At 48.1% G+C, this 26,378-nt stretch overlaps 2 protein-coding genes across 3 annotated transcripts in view; one reads left to right on the top strand and one right to left on the bottom strand.

The window, feature by feature from the left end:
- The window catches only part of MGLL (monoglyceride lipase), a 401,877-nt gene that overhangs the window by 190,287 nt on the left and 185,212 nt on the right, over positions 1–26,378 (bottom strand). The gene's annotated exons all lie outside the window — the stretch shown is intronic.
- The window catches only part of EEFSEC (eukaryotic elongation factor, selenocysteine-tRNA specific), an 86,341-nt gene continuing 60,162 nt past the window's right edge, over positions 200–26,378 (top strand). Inside the window, exon 1 of one of the 2 annotated variants that reach the window (XM_075995935.1) lies at positions 200–616. In XM_075995935.1, the coding sequence (XP_075852050.1) occupies positions 301–616 (316 nt within the window). In that variant the 5' untranslated portion in view covers positions 200–300. The remainder of the gene's footprint in view (positions 617–26,378) is intronic. The other variant, XM_075995934.1, reaches the window with a different exon arrangement.

Genomic DNA, 26,378 nt, shown 5'->3' with positions numbered 1-26,378 from the left:
CAATATTTTGTCCCCCGCCGGCTCCCGTCGGGACGAGCGACGTGACGGCCAGCCGACACCGGTCCCACCCCGTCCCGCTGTCCGACGCCCGCACTTCCGGTCGCGCCCTCTGGGGACCCCCGGAGACCCGGAACTATCCGTGCCCGGAACTATTGCGCGCCGGGAGCCGCGGTTTCCGTGGGGGGCCGCTTATCGCGCCGGACCGCGGCGGCGGTTCCGGTCGCGGGTTTCTGGGGGGGGCGGGGGGAGCGCGCCGAGCGGCGGACCGGCGCGCGTCCCGGCGTGCCCCGCGGCGGCGCGATGGCGGCGCGGCGGCTGAACGTGAACGTGGGCGTGCTGGGCCACATCGACAGCGGCAAGACGGCGCTGGCGCGCGCGCTCAGCACCACGGCGTCCACCGCGGCCTTCGACAAGCAGCCGCAGAGCCGCGAGCGCGGCATCACGCTCGACCTGGGCTTCTCGTGCTTCGCGGTGCCGCTGCCCGAGCGCCTGCGGCCGGCCCTGCCCGCCGCCGCCGCCGCTGAAGCGGATGTCGCCGAGCAGGGCGAGCCGATGCTGCAGGTGACGCTGGTCGACTGCCCCGGCCACGCCTCCCTCATCCGGACCATCATCGGCGGTGAGCGCGGGCGCCGGGCGGGCGGGACTTCCGGGTTGGCGGCGGCGCGAGGGCGGGACTTCCGGTTAACACCCCGCGTTAGGGCCGGACTTCCGTGTAGACGAGGGGGGGACTTCCGGTTTCGGGCCGCGTGGGGGCGGGTTTTTCGTGTAAAAGGGGGGGCGGGATTTCCGGTGGCGATTGCTTGACGGCGCGACTTAAGTGAAAACGAGGGCGGGACTTCCGGTATAGGGTGCGTGACGGCGCGAATTACGTAGAAACGAGGGCGGGACTTCCGGTATGGGGTGCGTGACGGCGCGAATTACGTAGCAACGAGGGCGGGACTTCCGGTATGGGGTGCCTGACGGCGCGACTTACGTAGAAACGAGGGCGGGACTTCCTGGGGGGAGGCAAGGACTTCCGTTTTCCGGGTTCCGGTGACTCGGTGGACCCGTACGCCTGTCGCGGGAGGAAGCGGGGTTCCCGGGGAGGGGACGCGCGACGTGACCCCCCAGTTTTTCCCCCCCCGACTCGGGGGACCCCCCGCGGTCGGTCCCCGCGCCCCGCGTCACGGGCGGCGGAGGTCGCGGGGCTCGCGGCGCCTCAGCGGCGGCGGGCGGCGGACCCGGGATTCGAACCCGCGGCCGGAAGGGCGCGTTCCCGCCAAACGCGGCTTCCGTCCCCGGGGAAGGGAAATAAACGGAATAAAAAATGCATTTTCAGTTAAAAAAAGTCTTGTTTATAAGCAAAGCCGGCCGACCGGGTGCAGGCTTCATTTGCAGGGGGAATAAATTTGTTGGAATTTCAGTTGTGTTCATAAATTTATTAAATGTATGAAATTTTCTGTTCATAAATTTATTAAATTTATGAAATTATAAATGAGTTATGGATCCGTGTTGTGTGTTTCATGTTCCTAAGTCGCGCTGTGAGTTTATTAAAGTTATTAAATGTATTAAACGAGAAATTTAACTTGTTTTAATGCACTTAAAAATAGCCTTAATAAATTTTCAAAAATTCAATAGATTAGCTTATTTCTTAATGAATTAATGTGTTTGTAGTAGAATAAACTAAATATATTCATATGTTTATTACATGTAAATATAAGTTTATGTGCTCATATATGTATAAAAATATATTTATATTTACATTTAACATATGCAATGTTTTCATAGTGTGTTTATGCATTATATGTAAATGTAAGTATATAAATATGTTTATTGCGTGTAAATATAAATATATTTTACGTTTCTGTATTGATGAATATGTAAATTTATATTACTTATGTTTATCTTATATATAAATGTATATTTGTATATAATGTAAATGTGTTTATATACAATATATGTTTATATAGAGTACAAATACATATTTACATATAATATGAATGTATTTGTATAGAGCACAAATATATATTTACATATAATATGAATATATATATAGATTACAGATACATATTTACATATAATATGAATATATTTGTAGAGTATAAATACATATTTACATATAATATGGATGTATTTGTATAGAGTACAAATACATATTTACATATAATATGAATATATTTATATAGAGTACATATTTACATATAATATGAATATATTTGTATAGAGTATAAATACATTTTTACATATAATATGAATATATTTGTATAGAGTATAAATACATATTTAAATATGAATATATTCATATAGAGCACAAATACATGTTTACATATAATATGAATATATTTATATAGAGTACAAATACATATTTACATATAATATATTTATATAGAGTACAAATACATATTTACATATAGTATGAATGTATTTATATAGAGTACAAATACATATTTACATATAGTATGAATGTATTTGTATACAGCATAAATACACATTTACATATAATATGAATGTATTTGTATAGAGCACAAATACATATTTAAATATAATATGAATATGTTTATATAGAGTACAAATACATATTTACATATAATATGAATATGTTTATAATATAAACACATGTTTATATGTAGTATAAATATGTTTACGTATAATATAAATATATATTTATATGTAATATAAATACATATTCATATGTAATATAAATGTTTATATTTTCACAAATTAAATATATTTACTCATTTTAACAAATTTATTTATAAATGAAAGTTTAAAAGTCTTTTTTATTTAATTCTTTTTTTATTAGTTTTCACAATATGCGCTTGCAATCCATGATCACGTCTAGTAAATGGCAAAAAAAAAAAAAGGACAAAAAGGACGACCATAGAGTCTCAAAACCAGACGGGCGTGGTGGCGGGTGCCTGTCGTCCCAGCATCTGGGGAGGGAGGCCGAGGCGGGAGGCTGGTTTGAGGCGGGGAGTTGGAGGCTGGCGTGAGCCCGAGACTCTTGTCTCCAAAAAACCCCACGACATACCGTCGTATTTCCCCGAAAATAACACGGGGTCTTCTGTTTATTCTTCCCCAAGAGGGCACCCTAGGACGGGGGTCCCCAAACCTTTTGCACAGCGGAGGCCGGGTCACCGTCTCCGGGGCCGCGGGACAGAGAGGGGCGCACGCTCCGCACACGCGCACGCTCCGCACACGCACATGCGTGCTGTGGGCCGGGACGAGCCGGCTGTACAGCAGGACAGGCAGCGGTGGCAAAAACACGGGCTGGGCCGGGCCGGGCGGGGCGAACGTCCTCGGCCGTGGGCCCCACGTGTCCCGCGGGCCGGAATTCGGGGTTCGCCCGCCCCTAGCGCCGATTTTCGGGGGGGACGTGTCATTTTTTTGTGTGCGTGTTTTTAAGCACGGCCCCAGCGTGTCCGTGGATTCCGACAGAGGGAAGACGTCTACTTCTGGAACCTCCTCCTCGCTGCTCCCCGGCTCCCCTCCGGGCCGGCGTCTCGTGACTCTGTTTCCCCCTATGGAACCTTCTAGAACCTTCCTGGTTGATCCCCAAGGGGCGGACGGGAAGGGGCTGTCCGTCGACTCCGTCTGCCCCGCCCCTTGACGACCACAGGCCACGCCCACGAGTCGCACGTGGCCCTGTAGACTCTGCTGGCGGCGTAACCACGGCGGCCGTAACCATGGCGACCGTTGCTAGGGCTGGCTCCCAGGGCCGGGCTCTGACGGAGCTGATGTTCACAGGTCCGGCCAAAGGGGCTGGTTTTGGGGGGGGAAACGGTCTACACCTGCGCGCGCGCTCCGGGATCCAGGTTGGGCGCGGGGTTGTTGAGGGCGGCCTGGTGCGTCACGGGGCATTTAGGGTCCCCGAGTCCAGGGCGGTGGCTTCGTCACCGCAGGATGGGGACAGGTTTTCCCTGTGGGAAGTACCCGAGTGAATCGAGCCGAGATTGAATAACCGTCCCGTGCAAGAGATGGGTCAGACACGGGACTAAAAATAAAGCGGAAAAAGAAAAAAAAGTACATTATTTTGTAAAAAAAAAAAAAAAAAAAACAAAAACAAAATCTAACTCCCACGGAGTTAAAAATTTCAAAAAAAATAGGCCGGGTGCAGTGGCTCACGCCTGTCATCCCAGCACTCTGGGAGGAGGCCGAGGTGGGAGGATCGCTGGCGGTCGGGAGTTTCGAAGAGAGCGAGGCCCCGTCTCTACTAAAAATAGAAAGAAATGAATTGGCCAAGTAAAAATATATAGAAAAAGCGAGCCGGGCGTGGTGGCGCATGCCTGTAGTCCCAGCTACTCGGGAGGGAGGCCGAGGCGGGAGGCTCGCTGGAGCCCAGGAGTCGGAGGCTGCTGTGAGTGAGGCTGACGCCACGACACTCGCTCTAGCCTGGGCGACAAAGTGAGACTCTGTCTCAAAAAAAAAAAAAAAAAAAAAAAATTTTCAAAAGAAATGGAAGCTATCTGTTCATTTTTTTCATTTAATTTGTTTTGATACATTTTAAAATACTTTTAATAGATTTTAAAAAGTTTATTAAACTTATTTTAAAAAGTTTATTGAACTTATTTAGTAAACTAATATACTTAAACTATAATAGACTAAACATGTTTATGTTTTTATATTATATATTTATAAATTTTATGTAAATGTAATGTAAATTTGTGTACTTATATATAAATATATAAAACAAATACAGCAAATACATTTGTTTTATATATAAATATATAAAACAAAAACAAATATATAAAAAATGTATATATTAAAATATGTAAAATTAAGTATATGTTTATATATTAAATATATTAAAATATATTTATATAACATTAAATATATTAAAATATATTTATATAACATATTAAATATATTAAAATATATAAAAATGTATAAAATATATAAAAATATATAAAACAAAATAAAAACATAAAAAATATATTAAAAAATACGGAAGTCGTGCTTAAAAATAAAAAAAAATGAAGAGATAGTTTTCATTTTTTTTCTTTTTTAATTTTTAAGCACGACTTTCGTTTTTTTTGTTTGTTTGTTTTTGTTTTTGCTGTTCTGCAAAAACGACTGCCAAGTATGTTTGTCGGTTTTCACGCGTTGATTTTGACGCGTCGGGATTTTGCGGGAAGGCGTTGGGATGTTCTGTTTCCGGTTGCGGGGGGGGGGGGGGGGCGGAGTCCCCAGCAGATTCCTGGATGGGTGTCTCGGTGGTTTGTCAAATTAGGGACGTCTCGATTTGGGTCCCGTGGGTGGGGGGACGTGGACTCGCAGCGTGACAAGTGGTTGAAAAGCAAGAAAAGCGTTTTTTTTTTTTTTAAGGCGTTTTTTTTTTTAAGGCATGTTGCTGAGGGCGTTGGTTTTTTTCTGCTGCATTTTCCCCCAGTGTCAGTCGGATCTTTCTTGAATTTTAAAATGTCACCCAATGAGATCTCAACAAGTTCCACCTGTCGCTCTTCAGGGGCCCTGGTGACACGGATTAGGTGAGGCCGAAACTTGCTAAAATTCGTAATGTCGCGAATTCTCAAAGTCAGCTAACTTTTCCTTGACTCCTCCAATTTTCCAACGGGGTCTCTCCGGGCTGTGTGATTTTAGGTATTTATTTATTTGTTTGTTTTTTTATTGTTGTTGTTTTTTTAAAATTATTTTTTATTTTAATTTATTTTTTTTCCCGATTTTTTATTTTCGTTTTCGTTTTACGCAGCTTGACTGAACGAAAGCATCGTGTTTTTATTATTTTTTATTTTATTTTATTTATTATTTTTGAGACAAGAGTCTCGCTCTGTCGCCTGGGCTAGAGTGGGGGTGGGGCGCGGCAGCCTCACTCACAGCGGCCTCCGACTCCTGGCCTCCAGCGATCCTCCTGCCTCGGCCTCCCTCCCGAGTAGCTGGGACTCCAGGCGTGCGCCTCCACGCCCGGCTCATCTTTTTTTTCTATATATATTTTTAGTCGTCCAGCTCGTTTCTTTCTAATTTTAGTAGAGACGGGGTCTCGCTCTTGCTCAGGCTGGCCTCGAACTACTGATCTTGCACAATCCTCCTGCCCCAGCCTCCCTCCCGAGTAGCTGGGACGACAGGCGTGCGCCACCACGCCCGGCTCATTTTTTCTTATATATATATATATATATAGTTTTACTTGGCCAATTCATTTCTTTCTATTTTTAGTAGAGACGGGGTCTTGCTCTTGCTCACACTGGCCTCCAAATCCTGGCCTCCAGTGATCCTCCTGCCTCAGCCTCCCTCCCGAGTAGCTGGGACTCCAGGCATGCGCCACCACGCCCGGCTAATTCTTTCTGTATATATTTTTAGTTGTCCAGCTCATTTCTTTCCCTTTTTTTTTTTTTTTTTCAGTATAGATGGGGTCTCGCTCTTGCTCAGGCTGGCCTCCAACTCCTGGCCTCGAGCGATCCTCCCGCCTCGGCCTCCCAGAGTGCCGGGATGACAGGCGTGAGCCTCTGCGCCCAGCCTATATATATATATATTTTTTTAGTTGTCCAGCTCATTTCTTTCTATTTTTTTTTTTTTTTTTAGTAGAGACGGGGTCTCGCTCTTGCTCAGGCTGGCCTCCACCTCCTAGCCTCGAGCGAGCCTCCCACCTCGGCCTCCCAGAGTGCCGGGACGACAGGCCTGAGCCTCCGCGGACGCCCCTTTTGCACCGTCTTTGTGTGTCCGGTCCTCTGCTGGGATGTGAGCCCCACGAGGGGAGGGCAGGACCCTCGTCTGTCTCCTTCGACGTCCTTCCGGGTGCTTGTCCCACGTGCGCTCGCCGGTCAGAAAGTTCTGGAAGCGTGAAGGCCGGCCTCACCGGGCACGTGGCTGGGCTGTGGCGGGCAGGGAACCTTCTTTGTGGACCTGCAGACGGAAGGCCGTGCCCACAGGGTCTGGCCCTGCAGCAAATACGCCAATGCACGTGGTTGGTTCTTCCCCCCCCCCCACCCGGCCCTTTCTAGAAGCTTCCAGAAGCATCCGGGAGAGGTCGCTGTCTACTGGGCACAGAGCCGTCTGCTGCAGCTCTATTGTGTTTTTTTTATTTGAGACCGAGTCTCGCTCTGTCGCCCGGGCCGGAGCGAGTGCCGTGGCGTCAGCCTCGCTCACGGCAGCCTCCGACTCCTGGCCTCCAGCGAGCCTCCTGCCTCGGCCTCCCTCCCGAGTAGCTGGGATGACAGGTACGCGCCACCACGCCCGGCTCAGTTTTTTTCTATATATAATAGTTGGCCAATTAATTTCTTTCTATTTTTTTTTTAGTAGAGACGGGGTCTCGCTCTTGCTCAGGCTGGCCTCCAACTCCCGACCTCGAGCGAGCCTCCCGCCTCGGCCTCCTCCCAGAGTGCTGGGATGACAGGCGTGAGCCTCTGAGCCCACCTAATTTTTTCTATATATATTAGTTGGGCAATTAATTTTTTTTCTATTTTTAGTAGAGGCGGGGTCTCGCTCTTGCTCAGGCTGGCCTCGACCTCCTGACCTCCAGCGATCCTCCCGCCTCGGCCTCCTCCCAGAGTGCTGGGATGACAGGCGTGAGCCTCCGCGCCCGGCTGGTTTTTTTCTATATGATTTTAGTTGGCCAATTAATTTCTTTCTATTTATAGTAGAGACAGAGTCTCGCTCTTGCTCAGGCTGGCCTCCACCTCCTGACCTGGAGCGATCCTCCCGCCTCGGCCTCCTCCCAGAGTGCTGGGACTACAGGCGTGAGCCTGCGCGCCGGGCCTCGAACCCCGTTTCTCTGTGACCACACGACCCGTCGCTGTGCCTGGAGTCCTCTGGGCCTGAGAAATCGGTCCCGTCTACACCGGCAACCCCCCATTGTCGCCGTATTTTTGTCTCCAATCCATTTTAGAGGATAAATCTCTCTCTGGGGCGGGCCGGGGGGGGGGGGAGGAAGGGAGGCCGTCGGCCTCGTCCTCAATCTGAGTCCCGCCGGGCAGGGAGAAGGCCTGAGAAATGGAGGTTCCCTCCCTGGGCCGTTTATAATCTTCCGGTGGCTTCCAGGATGAACGGCCTGTTGTCGCCCGGGGTCTTTTGTCCCCGTTGTTAATGAGCAGGCCCGGCTGGTCGCCTGGAAACCCGGCCTCCTCCCCCCGCCTCCCTCGGTGGCGTATGGGCCCAGCCTCCCCTGCAAGAAGGGACGAGGCTGGCGAAGGTCTCGGGAGTCTCAACTCGCCTCACTTCCCAAGCCTTGGGGGACGGGAGGGGGGACCCCGTGTGACAATTACGTTCAGGTGTCCCCAAGCGTCCGTGTCCGGATTAAGTCTCGAAGCTTCTGTTTTTAATTTTAATTTAATTTAATTTTTATTTTATTTTAATCTTTAGTTACCCAGCTCGTTTCTTTCTGTTTTTTTTAGTAGAGACGGGGTCTCGCTCTTGCTCAGGCTGGTTTTGAACTCCCGGCCTCGAGCGAGCCTCCCTCCTCAGCCTCCCTCCCAAGTGGCTGGGACTACAGGCATGCGCCACCACGCCCGGCTCGTTTTTTTTTCTATATATTTTTAGTTGTCCAGCTCATTTCTGTCTATTTTTTTTTTTTAGTGCAGATGGGGTCTCGCTCTTGCTCAGGCTGGCCTCCAACTCCTGGCCTCAAGCGAGCCTCCCGCCTCGGCCTCCCAAGTCGCTGGGACTACAGGCATGATGACACATGCGTGGCTAATTTTTTTTCCTATGTATTTTTAATTGTCCACCTCGTATCTTTCTGATTATTATTATTATTGTTATTTTTTTTTTGGTAGAGACGGGGTCTCGCTCTTGCTCAGTCTGGCCTCGACCTCCTGACCTCGAGCGATCCTCCCGCCTTGGCCTCCCAGAGTGCTGGGATGACAGTTTTCCTATATCTTTTTAATTGGCCAATTCACTTCTTTCTAAATTTTTTTTTTTTTTTTTTTTTTTTAGTAGAGACGGGGGTCTCGCTCTTGCTCGGGCCGGCCTCGGCCTCCCGACCTCCAGCACGATCCTCCCTCCTCGGCCTCCCTCCCAGAGTAGCTGGGCCGACAGGCGTGAAGCCTCCGCGCTCCGGCCCAAACCTTCCCTTTTTTTTGTGCCTCGCTTGCTCGGCCACAAAAACCCTCCCTGTGTTCCCGTCCGATTTTCGTCCCTGTCCCTCGTTTTTCTCTGAAGTCACCCCAGAGTCCCCGCAGGCTGGAGAGAGTGGCTTTAAGTGTCCCCAGCACAAGTGTCCCCATCTCCGGTCGGGCCGTCCCTTGTACCCTGACGGCAGGTGACTCTGCTCGGCTCCGGGTGACAGTCTGGGACCAGTCCGACCTCCAGAGTCCCCGACCTCCCTTCCTCCCGGGCCTCCAGCTGAAATTAATGCGGAATATTTGAGCCCGAGCCACGAGGCCAGATTTAAAAAAAAAAAAAATGTGGCCTCCTCCTCTGCGGCCAAGTGTTTTGCTGGAAGGTTCTAATCAAAGGCAGGACGGACTCTGGGCCTCAAACCTGCAACCGTTTAAAATTTAATTGCTTCTAGACTTCTCGACCCTCCCTCCCTCAACGTCCCTTTTGTTTTCTGCAACGGTGTAGCTCTGGGTGTTTTTTTTTTTTTTTGCATTTTTTTTTTTTTGCTTGTTTTCTCCTCCCTGGAATCGATTCTGTCGAGGCTGGAATGAAGTCTGGGCAAAAATCCCACCAAGTAACCCGGAACTTTTCGCCCCGAAGACACGTTCCCCTCTCTGTGGCCTTTCTGTTTCTTATTTTTTATATTTTTTTGAGGCCGAGGCTCGCTCTGTTTCCCCCCCGGGCTGGAGTGGGCCGCGGCCGGCGGCCTCCGAATCCTGGGCTTGGAGCGAGCCTCCCGCCTCGGCCTCCCTCCCGAGGAGCTGGGGCGGCAGGCACGCGCCACCACGCCCGGCTCGTTTTTTTCTATATATATTTTTAGTTGTCCACCACATTTCTTTCTATTTTTTTAGTAGAGACGGGGTCTCGCTCTGGCTCAGGCTGGTTTTGAACTCCTGACCTCAAGCAATCCTCCTGCCTCGGCCTCCCTCCCGAGTAGCTGGGACGACAGGCACGCGCCACCACGCCCGGCTCATTTTTCTATATATATATATTAGTCGGCCAATTAATTTCTTTCAATTTTTAGTAGAGACGGGGTCTCGCTCTTGCTCAGCCTGGCCTCGACCTCCTGACCTCGAGCGATCCTCCTGCCTCAGCCTCCCTCCCGAGTAGCTGGGACGACAGGCGTGCGCCACCACGCCCGGCTCGTTTTTTTTCTCTATATTTTTTTAGTTGTCCGGCTCATTTCTTTCTATTTTTTTGTTAGTACAGACAGGATCTTGCTCTTGCTCAGTCTGGCCTCCAACTCCTGGCCCCAAGCGATCCTCCTGCCTCAGCCTCCCTCTTGAGTAGCTGGGACTACAGGCATGCGCCACCACGCCCGGCTCAGTTTTTCTATATATATTTTTAGTTGTCCAGCTCATTTCTTTCTATTTTTTAGTAGAGACGGGGTCTCGCTCTTGCTCAGGCCGGCCTCGACCTCCTGACCTCAAGCGATCCTCCCGCCTCGGCCTCCCAGAGTGCTGGTTATTACAAACATAAGCCACCGTGCCCAGCTAATTTTTTCTGTATATTTTTAGTTATCCAGCCAATTTCTTTCTATTTTTTTGTAGTAGAGACGGGGTCTTGCTCTTGCTCAGGCTGGTTTTGAACTCCTGGCCTCGAGCGAGCCTCCAATCTCGGCCTCCCAGAGTGCTGGGATGACAGGCGTGAGCCTCCGCGCCATACCCAAGGCAGGAATTTCCGTCTACATGGTGCAGCTTGTAGAAAAAACGAGGCCTATCATGGCCTGCCGATTGCCCAGGTATCTCGGGGCGAGCTGGGCCTCGAACCCAGCTCTGGCCGGGGAGGCTGTGGCTTTTGCTCCTCCCTGGCCTCAGCCCGCCACGCCTGCTGCAGTCACCAACTGTTTGTCCCAAGGAGCCGTGTCTATATTAATCCAGTTGTCAAAAGGCCGGGCGCGGAGGCTCACGCCTGTCATCCCAGCACTCTGGGAGGCCGAGGAGGGAGGATCGCTCGAGGTCAGGAGTTGGAGGCCAGCCTGAGCAAGAGCGAGACCCCGTCTCTACTAAAAATAGAAAGGAATTAATTGACCAAGTAAAAGTATATAGAAAAAAAACGAGCTGGGCGTGGTGGCGCATGCCTGTAGTCCCAGCTACTCGGGAGGGAGGCCGAGGCAGGAGGATCGCTCGAGGTCAGGAGTTGGAGGCCAGCCTGAGCAAGAGCGAGACCCCGTCTCTACTAAAAAAAAATAGAAAGAAATGAGCTGGAAAAGTAAAAATATATATAGAAAAAAAAATAATGAGCCGGGCGTGGTGGCACATGCCTGTAGTCCCAGCTACTCAGGAGGGAGGCCGAAGCAGGAGGATTGCTCGAGGCCAGGAGTTTGAAACCAGCCTGAGCAAGAGCGAGACCCCGTCTCTACTAAAAACAGGAAGAAATTAATTGGCCAAGTGAAAACAAAACAAAACAAAATATATATATATAATTAACTTTGGGAGGCTGAGGCGGGAGGATCGCTTGAGGCCAGGAGTTTGAAACCAGCCTGAGCAAGGGCGAGACCCCGTCTCTACTAAAAATAGAAAGAAATTAATTGGCAAACTAAAAAAATATAGAAAAAAAAAAACGAGCCGGGCGTGGAGGCACATGCCTGGAGTCCCAGCTACTCGGGAGGGAGGCCGAGGCGGGAGGCTCATTCGAGGCCAGGAGTTGGAGGCTGCCCTGAGCGAGTCCGACACCCCCGCACTCCAGCCTGGGCCACCGAGCTGGACTCTTTTCCCCCCTAAACAAATAAAAAATAATAAATAAAATATTTATTTATAAGTATAAATAAGAAAATGTAAATAAGATAAATATAAATACATATAAATATATATAATATCTATAAATATCTATAATATATGCAAATATATATGATGTCTATAAATATATTACATATAAATATATATAATATCTACAAATATGTGTAATATATGTAAATATATATAATATCTATAAACATATATAAATAAATATAAATAAATAAATATAAATAAATAAAATAAATATAAATAAATACATATAGATATGTATAATATATAAATATACATAATATATAAATATGTATAATATCTATAAGTATATATTATATATAAGTATATACAATATCTATAAATATATATAAATAAACATAAATAAATAAGATAAATATAAATAAATACATATAAATATGTATAATATATAAATATACATGATATATCTAAATATATATAATATCTATAAGTATATATAATATATAGGTATATACAATATCTATAAATATATATAAATAAACACAACAAATATAAATAAATGCATATAAATATATATAATATATAAATATAATACATATAGATATATAATGTCTATGAATATGTATAACATATATATAATATCTATAAACATATAAATAAAAAATATAAATAAAAAAATAAATATATACAAATATATATTATATATAATATAAATAAATATAAATAAAATAAATATAAATTAAGCAAAACAAATGTAAATTAAAAAACAATAGAATGAATGAGCGATCCCTGCTTTCCCATTCCCCCCCGCTGCCCCCCGGGAGAGCGGCGGTTTCGTCCCGAACAGCAGTAATTTCCAGTCCTCGGTTCACTCGTCGTCGCCGTTGGGCCTTTCGCTGTCCCCGTGCGGGGACAGGCGTGAGCCTCCGCACCTGGCCTCCATTTTGTTTTCTTTCTTTTTCTGGATTTCTTGTCTTCTCTGGCCTCGATCTCTTTTAGAGTTGGGGTCCTGTTATCATTCCACTCGGATGTCCAGTGGCCCAGGACTGGGGCTCGGAACAGGGTGAATATTTGATCTCTGGGTATTTGATCGAGGCCCGAATGAATGAATGAATGAATGAATCAATTAAGAGGTCATTTCCCAGTAACCCGTTTCATTTCCCAGGGTGCTTTAAACCGCTGGCCAAGGCCAGGCACGGTGGCTCACGCCTGCCATCCCAGCACTCTGGGAGGCCGAGGCGGGAGGATCGCTCGAGGTCAGGAGTTCAAAACCAGCCTGAGCAAGAGCGAGACCCCGTCTCTACTATAAATAGAAAGAAATGAGCTGGACAACTAAAAAAAATATATAGAAAAAATTAGCCAGATGCCTGTCGTCCCAGCTACTCGGGAAGGGAGGCCGAGGCGGGAGGCTCGCTTGAGGTCAGGAGTTGGAGGCCAGCCTGAGCAAGAAGGAGACCCCGTCTCTACTAAAAAAAAATAGAAAGAAATTAACCAAACAGCTAAAAATATATAGAAAAAATGAGCCGGGCGTGGTGGCGCATGCCTGGAGTCCCAGCTACTCAGTAGGGAGGCCGAGGCGGGAGGATCGCTGGAGGCCAGGAGTTCGAAACCAGCCTGAGCAAGAGGGAGACCCTGTCTCTACTAAGAAAATAGAAATTAATTGACCAACTAAAAAAAAACATATATATATATATATATATATATATATAAAAAAAAACGAGCCGGGCGTGGTGGCGCATGCCTATAGTCCCAGCTACTCGGGGAAGGGAGGCCGAGGCAGGAGGATCGCTGGAGGCCAGGATTCGGAGGCCGCTGTGCGCGAGGCCGACGCCACGACACTCACTCTAGCCCGGGCGACAGAGGGAGGCTCTGCCTCCAAAAAAAAAAAAAAAAAAAAGATATTTGATCTCTGCGTATCCGATCCATGCCCGAATCAATGAATGAATGAATGAATGAAGAGGTCACCGCGCGTTCCAGTGACCTCCGCCGTCCCCTCCGTGCCCCAGTTTAAGGCAAAAACAGAGCTCAGCTTGGGGGAGGCCGCCGGCCTCGAGGTCAGGCAAGCCCATCCTGTGACAGAAACCCGATCGTCCCATTTGCTTTTGGAGGCCGCCGAGCCTCCAAAATCTCCGTCCTAACTCGTTGCAGATTTCGGGCCTCCACCCCCGGGTCGCTGCGTCCTGTCCCTTTGAGACGAGCCACCACCCCCCCCTTTTTTTTTTTTTTGCCCCCCCCCCAACGATCTGGGCTGATCCGGGGCCTCCCCCCACCCCCAAAAAAATAGCCCCTTCCAGAACATTCCAGAAAGGTCTACACGGGGCCGTCTACACTGGGGGCCGGGGTTTTCTTATTTGCAAATCCGCCCCAGGAAATTGGGACAAATTTCGTTTTTCCTTTGGTAGAAGTCTCTGGCCTCCGTGAACCTTAACCCTTGTGAGTTTTTCCTTTCTGGGGAGGCAGGGGAGGGAGGCAGGCAGGGGATGGGGGGGTGGATTGTCACCGGTTGTCCCCGCCGCCGCCGCCGCCGGGGCTGTTCAAAGGGCATGGGATTAATGTGTGCGCGCCCACGCCATCTGTTACCACTTTTCGGGAAGGGGTATTTAATTGAGGCCTCACTCGGAGGCTGAAAGGGGAGTTTTGCAAACTCGCCCCGGAGCCCCGGGGACAGGGAAATGAGGCTAATGCAAGCCGGGGACCCGGGGTGTCACCGCCGCTCTGCGGAGATTATCCTGCAGGGACGAGGAGAGCAGGCTGGCACACGCGGGAGGCCGAGGAGGGAGGATCGAGAGAGGAGGTCGGGAGGTCGAGGCCAGCCTGAGATATGAAGAGCGAGAGACCCCGGGCTCTACTAAAAAAAAAAAAAAAATAGAAAGAAATGAGCTGGACAAGTAAAAATATATAGAAGAAATGAGCCGGGCGTGGTGGCGCGTGCCTGGAGTCCCAGCTACTCGGGAGGGAGGCTGAGGCAGGAGGATCGAGAGAGGAGGTCAGGAGGTCGAGGCCAGCCTGAGATACGAAGAGCGAGACCCCGTCTCTACTAAAATAAAAATAAAAATAGGAAGAAATGAGCTGGACAACTAAAAATATATGGGAAAAGTCAGCCACCCTGTAATCCCAGCACTCTGGGAGGCTGAGGAGGGAGGATCGTGCGAGGAGGTCAGGAGGTCGAGGCCAGCCTGAGCCCAAGAGTGAGACCCTTGTCTGTATTAAAAATAGAAAGAAATTAATTGGCCACTAAAAATATATAGAAAAAACGAGCCGGGCGTGGAGGCGCATGCCTGCAGTCCCAGCTACTCGGGAGGGAGGCTGAGGCAGGAGGATCGCTTGAAGAGGTCAGGAGGTCGAGGCCAGCCTGAGATATGAAGAGCGAGACCCTGTGTCTACTAAAAAAAATAAAAATAGGAAGAAATGAGCTGGACAACTAAAAATATATAGGAAAAGTCAGCCACCCTGTAATCCCAGCACTCTGGGAGGCTGAGGAGGGAGGATCGTGCGAGGAGGTCAGGAGTTCGAGGCCAGCCTGAGCACGAGCAAGACCCCGTCTCTACTAAAAATAGAAAGAAATTAATTGGCCAACTAAAAATATATAGAAAAAACGAGCCGGGCGTGGTGGTGCATGCCTGCAGTCCCAGCTACTTGGGAGGGAGGCTGAGGCAGGAGGATCGCTTGAAGAGGTCAGGAGTTTGAGGCCAGCCTGAGATATGAAGAGCGAGACCCCGTCTCTACTAAAAAAAAAATAGGAAGAAATGAGCTGGACAACTAAAAATATATAGGAAAAGTTAGCCAGCCCGTAATGCTAGCATTCTGGGAGGCCGAGGAGGGAGGATCGTGCGAGGAGGTCAGGAGTTCGAGGCCAGCCTGAGCCCAAGAGTGAGACCCTTGTCTGTATTAAAAATAGAAAGAAATTAATTGGCCACTAAAAATATATAGGAAAAACGAGCCGGGCGTGGTGGCGCATGCCTGTAGTTCCAGCTACTCGGGAGGGAGGCTGAGGCGGGAGGATTGCTCGAGGAGGTCAGGAGTTTGAGGCCAGCCTGACCCGAAGAGCGAGACCATGTCTCTATTAAAAATACAAATAAATTAGCCAAACAACTAAAAATATAAAAAACGAGCTGGGCGTGGCGGCGCATGCCTGTAGTCCCAGCTACTCTGGGAGGGAGGCCGAGGCGGGAGGCTCGCTTGATTGAGGCCAGGAGTCGGAGGCTGCTGTGAGCGAGGCTGACGCCACGGCGCTCACTCCAGCCCGGGCGACAGAGCGAGACTCTGCCTCAAAAACTAAAATAAAATAAAATAATAAAATAAACTAAAAGAGGCCCTACTCATTCGTGATTGTTAAGTCCACCCGTTATTTCTGGAAGTTTCTTAAAAACCGGATTCCCAGGAAAAACCCGTCCGGGCCAACGGTGAGAAAAATCTCTTCTTGGAGGAAGGGGCCGTTTCCCAGCAAAGATACAAGAGCCCGATTCCTTCTTCCTCTCGGTCCTCCTGCCCCGGGCCTCTAATCTGGCCACCTGGCCTCTGGAGGCCGGGTCTGGAGGCCGGGCCTCGCCCAAGCTCCCCGGTGACAGCAGAGGGACCAGGGCTGTCACAGGCCCCCAGGTTTCCCTGGGAACCAGCGCGGATTCTGGAACCGTCTGGCACACAAGAGGGCGCTGCTTGCTCACAATCTCGCCTATGCAAACCGTCAAAAAAAACCCCAAAAAACACAAAAAAAAAACACCAAAAAAAGGTAGACCGGCCTCCTTCAAATGACCTCTGACCTCTCGGTGACCCGGAGGAACCCCCAAGCCACCGCCGGCCACCGGGGGTCTTTGCAGAGCACACGTGCCCCCTTTTTGCAAAAAAAGCAAAAACAAAACAAACAAAACAACAAAAAAAAATTTCCTGCTTGCTGTGTTTTCTCCTTTTTCTTTTTTTCTCTTTCCTTTTTTTTTCTTTTATTTATTTACTTATTTTTTTGCTTTATATATGTATATATATATATTTTGTCTTTTGTCCCTTAAAAAGGAAAGTATTGCTTCTTTGCACGTTTATTTTTTTTTCATTTCTTTTTTTTCTCTTTTCATCAGCGCAGATGGGGTTTGCAGGCTTGCAATTTCTTGCTGTCTTTTCTCCTTTATTTTTTTTCTTTCCTTTATTTCTTTCCTTTTTTTTCTTTCTTTTTTTTTTTACTTTATATTTTTAGTCTTTTCTCCCTTAAAAAGAAATATTGTTTCTTTCCACGTTTATTTTTTCATTTTTTTTTCTTTTCGTTTTCATCAGTGCAAAAACGGTTTGCAGCTTTGCAATTTTCTTGCTGTCTTTTCTCCTTTTTTTCTTTCCTTTTTTTTCTCCTTTTTTTTTTTTTTTTTTTGGTCTTTTGTCCCTTTTAAAAAGGAAAATATTGTTTCTTTGCACGTTTATTTTTTCATTTTCATTTTTTGTTTCCGTTTTATTAGTGCAAATACGGTTCGCAGCCTTGCACTTCCTTGCTGTCTTTTCTCCTTTTTTTTCCTTTTTTTTTTTACTTCATATTTTTTTGTCTTTTTTCCCTTAAAAAGGAAAATATTGTTTCTTTGCACGTTTATTTTTTCATGTTTTTTTTTCCGTTTTATTAGTGCAAATACGGTTTGCAGCCTTGCACTTCCTTGCTGTATTTTCTCCTTTTTTTCTTTCCTTTATTTATTTATTTATTTTTTTTTGGTCTTTTGTCCCTTTTAAAAAGGAAAATATTGTTTCTTTGCACGTTTATCTTTTTCATTTTTTTTCTCTTTTCATCAGTGCAGATATGGTTTTGCAGGCTTGCAATTTCCTTGCTGTATTTTCTCCTTTTTTTCTTTCCTTTTTTTTCTTTTTTTTTTTACTTTATATTTTTTATCTTTTCTCCCTTAAAAAAGGAAAATATATTGTTTCTTTGCATGTTTATTTTTTCATTTTTTTTTTCCCTTTTCATCAGTGCAAATACGCTTTGCGGGCTTGCATTTCCTTGCTGTCTTTTTCTCCTTTATTTCTTTCCTTTTTTTTCTTTTTCTTTTTTTTTTTTGTCTTTTCTCCCCTTAAAAAGCAAAAATATTGTTTCTCTCCACGTTTATTTTTTCTTTCTTTCTTTCTTTTTTTTTTTTAATAAGTGCAAACACGCTTTGCAGCCTTGAACCTAAAAACGCCGGGGGTCACAAAGTGTCCCCAAAGCAAAAAAAAAAAACTGCTTTCTAATTAAAAACCAGATGGAAAAAGGAGTTTCTGTTTGAAGCCCGGGGTCAGAAGTCGCCTCCCTCTGGCTCCACATTAGTGTAAGGATTATCCGGCTTAACTTTTGTTGTTTTTATTTTATTCTTTATTTGTCGAGACAGAAGCTCACTCGCCGTGTCGCCCGGGGTTGGAGTGAGCGCCCTGGCGTCGGCCTCCAACGAGCCTCCCGCCTCAGCCTCCCTCCCGAGGAGCTGGGACGACAGGCACGCGCCACCACGCCCGGCTCGTTTTTTTTTTTTTATATAGATTATTAGTTGGTCAATTAATTTGTTTCTATTTTTAGTAGAGACGGGGTCTCGCTCTTGCTCAGGCCGGCCTCCAACTCCTGGCCTCCAGCGAGCCTCCCGCCTCAGCCTCCCTCCCGAGGAGCTGGGACGACAGGCATGAGCCTCCGCGCCCGGCCTCCTGTCCTGATCCTTCTAATAAAAGCCGGGACAGGAGCTTCATTGGGAAGCAGGCGAGACGGCCACCCGTGGTTTATGCTAGGTGACATCAGATTCAATTTTTTGCATTAAGTGCCACCGAGCGATTAAAAGAGCACAGGGCTGGCCAGGGCGCGGAGGCTCACGCCTGTCGTCCCAGCAACTCTGGGAGGAGGCCGAGGAGGGAGGATCGCTCGAGGTCGGGAGTTGGAGGCCAGCCTGAGCAAGAGCGAGACCCCGTCTCTACTATAAATAGAAAGAAATGAGCTGGACGACTAAAAAAATATATAGAAAAATCTGAGCCGGGCATGGAGGCGCATGCCTGTAGTCCCAGCTACTTGGGAGGAGGCCGAGGCAGGAGGATGGCTGGAGGTCACGAGGTTGAGGCCATTCTTAGGAAGAGCGAGACCCCGTCTCTACTAAACACAGAAAGACATCGGACAACTAAAAATATATATAGAAACAATTAGCCCAATGTGGAGGCGCACGCCTGTAGTCCCAGCTACTCGGGAGGGAGGCTGAGGCAGGAGGATCACTTGAGCCCAGGAGTTGGAGGCCAGCCTGAGCCCAAGAGCGAGACCCCGTCTCTACTGAAAACACAAAGAAATGAGCTGGACAACTAAAAATATATATAGAAAAAAAAAAATCAGCTGGGCGTGGTGGTGCATGCTCGTCCCAGCTACTCGGGAGGGAGACCGAGGCGGGAGGCTTGCTCGAGGTCAGGAGTTGGAGGCCAGCCTGAGCAAGAGCGAGACCCTGTCTCTACTAAAAAAAAATAGAAAGAAATTAATTGATCAAGTAAAAATATACAAAAAAAACGAGCCGGGCGTGGTGGCGCATGCCTGTCGTCCCAGCTCCTCGGGAGGGAGGCCGAGGCAGGAGGCTCGCTTGAGCCTCAAAGTCGGAGGCTGCCGTGAGCGAGGCTGACGCCACGGCGCTCACTCTAGCCCGGGCGACAGAGCGAGACTCTGTCTCAAAAACATAACGAATCGAGCCACGTGGCGGCCAAGCCCTGCCACAAACTGTGTCCTGCGAGCGCCACCCGCAAATTTCGGACGCTAAGAGCAATTCCGAGACGCTCCCCGTTTTTTTTTTTTGTTGTTGTTGTTGTTGTTGTTGTTGTTTTTTAAAAAAAGAGTCCCCTTCTTGCAGGCTGAGTCGACACCCAGCCATCCGAACCTCCCTCCTCGTCCTCCTCGGTCCCCAAAGCGAAGGGTCCCCCGGGCAGAAGCCCATCTGGGCTGTCCCCGGCAAGCGTCAAATATTTGCACGACCACGGCCAGACTCTGTCACAAAAAAAAAAAAAAAAAAATGAGTTTTCTCTGTGGCCACAAGGATCAAGGCAGATGGAACTCAAATTTTCTCTAAATAGGGTTTTTTGTGTGCGTGCAATTATTTTGGGGGGAAGGGAGCAATGGAATTAGAGCAAGCCAGATTATTATTATTGTTATTATTATTATTATTTTTCTGTATCTCTGCGTCTGGGGGCGGCCGTGGGTGTCTGGCGGTCCCGGAGGAGAAGGGTTGGAAAGAAACTTGGGGGGGGACCAGGCCCGGCGCGCGGAGGCTCTCGTCTGGCCTCCTGGCACGATGGGAGGCCGAGGAGGGAGGATCGGTCGGGGGCAGGAGGTCGAGGCCGGCCTGAGCAAGAGGGAGACCCCCTGTCTCTACTCAAAATAGAAAGAAATTTAATTGGCCAACTAAAAACATATAGAAAATAGTAGCGGGGCGTGGAGGTGCGTGCCTGGAGTCCCAGCTACTCAGGAGGGAGGCCGAGGAAGGAGGATCGATGGAGGTCAGGAGTTGGAGGCCAGCCTGAGCAAGAGTGAGACCCCGTCTCTACTAAAAATAGAAAGAAATGAGCTGGACAAGTAAAAATATATATAGAAAAAATGAGCCGGGTGTGGTGGCGCGTACCTGGAGTCCCAGCTACTCAGGAGGGAGGCCGAGGCGGGAGGATCGCTCGAGGTCAGGAGTTGGAGGCCAGCCTGAGCAAGAGCGAGACCCCGTCTCTACTAAAAATAGAAAAAAATTAGGTGGACAACTAAAAATATATTTAAAAAAAAATGAGCTGGGCGTGGTGGCGCATGCCTGTAGTCCCAGCTACTCGGGAGGGAGGCTGAGGCGGGAGGATCGCTTGAGCCTCAAAGTTGGAGGCCGCGTGAGCGAGGCTGACGCCACGGCGCTCACTCCAGCCCGGGCGACAGAGCGAGACTCTGTCCCCCCCCCAAAAAAAAAAAAATTATCCCCGCGGTCACCCTGGGGTGCAATACTCTGGGTGCGCGAGGCAGATTTCTAGAAAGTTCCAGAAGGCCCAGTTTTTGGCCTCAGCCGTCCCTGGGGTCGCGGGGACTCAGTGGCGCCCGGCCTCTGGGTTCTGTCCCCTCTCTGGGGTCCTCGGTCTGGGCCAGTGTCATGTCCTCTCGCCCTGGCCTCCAAGGAGGCAGGCCCCAGCCTCGAAATTTTGCGGGAGCCTCGTTTCAAAGGCGGAAATGAAACGCTCGGCGTTTTTTTTTTTTTCCGCTCGGCGTTTTTTTTTTCAGCTCGGCGTTTTTTTTTTCCGCTCGGCGTTTTTTTTTTTTTGCCGCTCGGCGTTTTTTTTCCCCGCTTTCGAAGGCAAAAAGAGGACGGGGTCAAAAAAGAGGGTCATTGCCTGGCGTGGAGGCCCCCTGAGGAGGTCGCCTGAGAAGGCTGGCCTCTATCCAGCCTCCTGTCACCTGCACTTTGTTGCCTCCTCCTTCCCTTTTCTGTTCCTCCTCGGCCTCCTTTCTCGGCCTCTATTCTTGCTCTCTGTCCTCCCCAGTCGGCCTCTCTTCTTCCTCTCTGTCTTCTTCCTCTGTTTGCCTCTCCTCTTCCTGTCTGTCCTCCCCGCTCGGCCTCTCTTCTTCCTCTCTGTCCTCCCCTCTCGGCCTCTCCTCTTCCTCTCTGTCCTCCCCCCTTGGCCTCTCCTCTTCCTCTCTGTCCTCCCCCGTCGGCCTCTCCTCTTTCTCTCTGTCCTCCCCTCTCGGCCTCTCCTCTTCCTCTCTGTCCTCCCCCGTCGGCCTCTCCTCTTTCTCTCTGTCCTCCCCTCTCGGCCTCTCCTCTTCCTCTCTGTCCTCCCCCCTCGGCCTCGCCTCTTCCTCTCTGTCCTCCCCCCTCGGCCTCTCCTCTTCCTCTCTGTCCTCCCCCCTCGGCCTCGCCTCTTCCTCTCTGTCCTCCCCCCTCGGCCTCGCCTCTTCCTCTCTGTCCTCCCCCCTCGGCCTCGCCTCTTCCTCTCTGTCCTCCCCCCTCGGCCTCGCCTCTTCCTCTCTGTCCTCCCCCCTCGGCCTCTCCTCTTCCTCTCTGTCCTCCTCCCTCGGCCTCGCCTCTTCCTCTCTGTCCTCCCCCCTCGGCCTCGCCTCTTCCTCTCTGTCCTCCCCCCTCGGCCTCGCCTCTTCCTCTCTGTCCTCCCCCCTCGGCCTCGCCTCTTCCTCTCTGTCCTCCCCCCTCGGCCTCTCCTCTTCCTCTCTGTCCTCCCCCCTCGGCCTCGCCTCTTCCTCTCTGTCCTCCTCCCCCCTCGTCCTTTCCTCTTCCTCTTGTCCTCCTCCCCCAGCCTCCGTCGAGGCTGGCAGGCTCTTGGAGAACTTCTCGGGGAGAGAGGCCCTGATGAAATTCAAGGTCACCTCGCCGTTTAATGAGCCCCAGGTTTAGGGACCCCAGAAGACCAACACAGAGCAGGGTTTCGATAAAGAAAAAAGAATAGTCCCAGGCTGGGTGCGGAGGCTCATGCCTGTCATCCCAGCACTCTGGGAGGCCGAGGCGGGAGGCTTGCTCGAGGCCAGGAGTTGGAGGCCAGCCTGAGCAAGAGCGAGACCCCGTCTGTATTTAAAAAAATAGAAAGAAATGAGCTGGACAACTGAAAATATATATAGAAAAAATGAGCCGGGCGTGGTGGCGCGTGCCTGCAGTCCCAGCTACTTGGGAGGGAGGCTGAGGAGGGAGGCTCGCTTGGGGTCAGGAGTTCGAAACCAGCCTGAGCAAGAGCGAGACCCGTCTCTAATAAAAATAGAAAGAAATGAGCTGGACAACTAAAAAATATACATAGGAAAACTGAGCCGGGCGTGGTGGCGCACGCCTGCAGTCCCAGCTACTCGGGAGGGAGGCCGAGGCGGGAGGCTCGCTGGAGGCCAGGAGTCGGAGGCTGGTGTAAGCGAGGCTGACGCCACGGCGCTCGCTCCAGCCCGGGCGACAGAGCGAGACTCTGCCTCAAAAAAAAAACCAAAACTCCATATCAGGAGTTCGTCAGACTCCAAAAAACTTCTCATATTCTCGTTTTTTTACATTTTTATGCAGTAGAGGCTGCTTAAACCGGGTGAGTTTTTTTTTGTATTTTTTTTTAAATACACATTTTTGGCGAATCTGCGTCGTAGAAGCAGGCCCGCTTCTCTGAATTTAATTTCATTTTTTTGAGAAACAGGAAAATGCGAATTGCAGAGAGAGACGGGCTTCTCGGTGTCAGGACGGGACGGGGAGGAGGGGGTACATGTGGCACCTTGAGAATTTTCTGGAAGGAACCGGGGATAATCTTGCCATGTGTGTTGCTCAAAAAGAAAGAAAAAAGAAAAAAAAAAGAAAGAAAAAGTGGTTTTCGAGAGACATCGGTGGAGTTGGAGGCGAATGTTGTTGTCAGAGTCTTGGGTCCGCGTGTGCGCGCCCGGGGACAGGTGTGGAGACTCAGGGCAGAGACGACAAACCGTGACAAACCCAAGAACAGCAAACACCTCGGGCGTGTCTGAGCGCGGAGCCCTGTCGCCGTGACACGCGTGTGCTCAGTGACCCTCGGGAAGGCTGTGCGGCCCTGGAGCCCGCCCGGCCCTGCTCCAAGTTGTCCTCGGGGCCGACCGTCCCGGCCCCTTGCGGGTTTGAGACTCGGGGCTCGTCTCTTCGTTTCATATTAAAACGGGGCACGTGAAATGCCCCTCTCTTTTCTTTCATTTTTATTTTAATTTTTTTCTTTTTTTAAGAAAGGGAGACCTAGAAGTCGTTTTTTTTCCTTTCCTTTTTCCTTTTTCCCCTTTCCTTTCCTTTCCTTTTTCCTTTCCTCTTTCCTTTTTTCCTTTCTTTTTTCCTTCCTTTTTTCTGTCCTTTTTCCTTTCCTTTCCCCTTTCCTTTCTCCTTTCCTTTTTCCGTTTTCCTTTCCTTTTTCTTTCCCTTCCCTTTCCTTTCCTTTCCTTTTTCCTTTCTTTCCCTTTCCTTTCCTTTTTCCTTTCTTTCCCTTTCCTTTCCTTTCTTTCTTTTTTTTTTTTTTTTGAGACAGAGTCTCGCTTGTTGCCCAGGCTAGAGTGAGTGCCGTGGCCTCAGCCTCGCTCACAGCAACCTCCAACTCCTGGGCTCAAGTGATCCTCCTGCCTCAGCCTCCCGAGTAGCTGGGACTACAGGCATGCACCACCATGCCCGGCTAATTTTTTCTATATTAGTATATTAGTTGGCCAATTAATTTCTTTCTATTTATAGTAGAGACGGGGTCTCGCTCTTGCTCAGGCTGGTCTCGAACTCCTGACCTCGAGCAATCCACCCGCCTCGGCCTCCCAGAGTGCTGGGATGACAGGCGTGAGCCACCGCGCCTGGCTCCTTTCCTTTCCTTTCCTTTCCTTTCCTTTCCTTTCCTTTCCTTTCCTCTTTCCTTTTTTTCCTTTCCTTTTTCCTTCCTTTTTTCTGTCCTTTTTCCTTTCCTTTCCCCTTTCCTTTCTCCTTTCCTTTCCTTTCCTTTTTCCTTTTTCCTTTCCTTTCCCCCTTCCTCTTTCCTTTCCTTTCCTTTTGCCTTTCCTCTTTCCTTTTTTTCCTTTCCTTTTTCCTTTCCCTTTTTTTTTTTTTTTGTCTCAGGCGAGACATGCCGAGAGATCAGACATCATTTTGACAACTTGTAAACGAGCAAAAAAAAAAAAAAAAAAGCACCAGAGCACCGGGGATCCTCCCGGGCGGTGGCAGAGCTTGCCGGTGGCCGCTTCCGGAAAGATCATCACAGTTGTGGGCATTTTCTCGCCTGTCGCCCCAAGTTTTGCCTCGGACCCGAGACCTCGGTCCCCAGGAGGAGAAGTTTCCAGAGGGAGAAACTTCCTCAAGGGCAGATCCGTAGAGGAACACATAAGTCGCAAAGACAGAACAGCACTTTGTTGGTTTTTTTTTTTTTATTATTTTTCTTTTCCTGTAAATGCATTTACTGTTTGATCTTGCAAAAAAAAAAAAAGAAAATTCATACTGAGTCTTTACAGGGAGGCGTTTGTGATTCTAGAAGCCCAGAACTCGTAAGTGAATTCCCCGTTGCTTTTTTTCCCTCCCTGTTACCATCTATGCGAACCTTTTGTTATCAGTATTTTTTAATTTTTATTGTTTTTTCCTGAATCCCTGTGGCTACATAGCCAAACCTTTTTTTTTTTTTCTTTTTATCTTTTTTTTTAATTTCGGCATATTATAGGGCTGCAGATTTTAAGGTCTCAATAAATGCCCATTTCCCCACCCCCCCGACCCCTAAACCTTTTTTTATTATTGCACCAAAGCCCCCCAAAACTGCCTCTCGCCGTTGCCCGCACCCTCAATCCGCTAAATCTCCAAATCCCCGTTGTGAGCGGCCGGCGTTATTTTATTTGCAATCGTTGCAAGAGTCATCACTGCAATCGTTGCAATAATCTTTCTGCAATTAATTGCAATGATTTCTCTTGCAACACGGTCTGGGTGTTTGCACAGATTTCATCGCATGTTTTCATTACTGCGATTAGGGCTAAGTAGCAAAGACATTTAGGGCTTCTTTTTGTCTTTTTTTTTGTCTTTTTTTGTCTATTTTTTAACATTTTATCCTTTTGCTTTTTTTGCACATGTCTTATTTTGAAGCCGTTTTGGGGGATTTTTTTTTCTTTTTTTTTTTTCCCCTCTTTTCTCTTTGTTTTTTCTAGTTTGTAACATTTCATCTTTTTTTTTCTTTCTTTTTTTTTATTTTTTTTGCACATATCTTATTTTGAAACCATTTAGGGACTTTTTTCTTCTTTTTTTTCCACCCTCTTTTTTATTTTGTCTATTTTTATAACATTTTATCTTTCTCCTTTCTTTTTCATTTTTTGCACGTATCTTATTTTGAACCCATTTAGGGACTTTTTTCTTCTTTTTTTTCCACCCTCTTTTTTATTTTGTCTATTTTTATAACATTTTACCTTTCTCTTTTCTTTCTCATCTTTTGCACGTATCTTATTTTGAACCCATTTAGGGACTTAGGGACTTTTTTCTTTCTTTTTTCCCTTCCTCTTTTTTATTTTGTCTATTTTTTAACATTTTACCTTTCTCTTTTCTTTTTTGTTTTTTGCATATATCTTATTTTAAAGCCATTTAGGGATTTTTTTTTTCTTTTTCTTCCTCTTTTCTCTTTTTTTTTTGTCTATTTTTTTTTTACATTTTATCTTTTTTCTCTCCTTCCCTTCCCTCCCTCCCTTCCTTCCTTCCTTCCTTCCTTCCTTCCTTCCTTCCTTCCTTCCTTCCTTCTTTCTTTCTTTCCCTCCCTTCCTTCCTTCTTCCTTCCTTCCTTCCTTCCTTCTTTCTTTCTTTCTTTCCCTCCCTTCCTTCCTTCCTTCCTTCCTTCCTTCCTTCCTTCCTTCCTTCCTCCTTCCTTCCTTCCTTCCTTCTTTCTTTCTTTCTTTCTTTCCCTCCCTTCCTTCCTTCCTTCCTTCCTTCCTTCCTTCTTTCTTTCTTTCTTTCCCTCCCTTCCTTCCTTCTTCCTTCCTTCCTTCCTTCCTTCTTTCTTTCTTTCTTTCCCTCCCTTCCTTCCTTCCTTCCTTCCTTCCTTCTTTCCTTTCCTTCCTTCCTTTCCTTCCTTCCTTCCTTCCTTTCCTTCCTTCTTTCCTTTCCTTCCTTCCTTCCTTCCTTCCTCCCTCCCTCCCTCCCTCCCTCCCTCCCTCCCTCCCTTCCTTCCTTCCTTCCTTCTTTCTTCCTTCCTTTCCCTTCCTTCCTTCCTTCCTTCCTTCCTTCCTTCCTTCCTTCCTTCCTTCCTTCC

This window comes from Microcebus murinus, chromosome 20 (genome assembly GCF_040939455.1).
Source record: "Microcebus murinus isolate Inina chromosome 20, M.murinus_Inina_mat1.0, whole genome shotgun sequence".
NCBI classification, from domain to species: Eukaryota; Metazoa; Chordata; class Mammalia; order Primates; family Cheirogaleidae; genus Microcebus; species Microcebus murinus.
The sequence above is the reverse complement of the archived record's forward strand: the minus strand, read 5'-3'. Positions and strand labels throughout refer to the sequence as shown.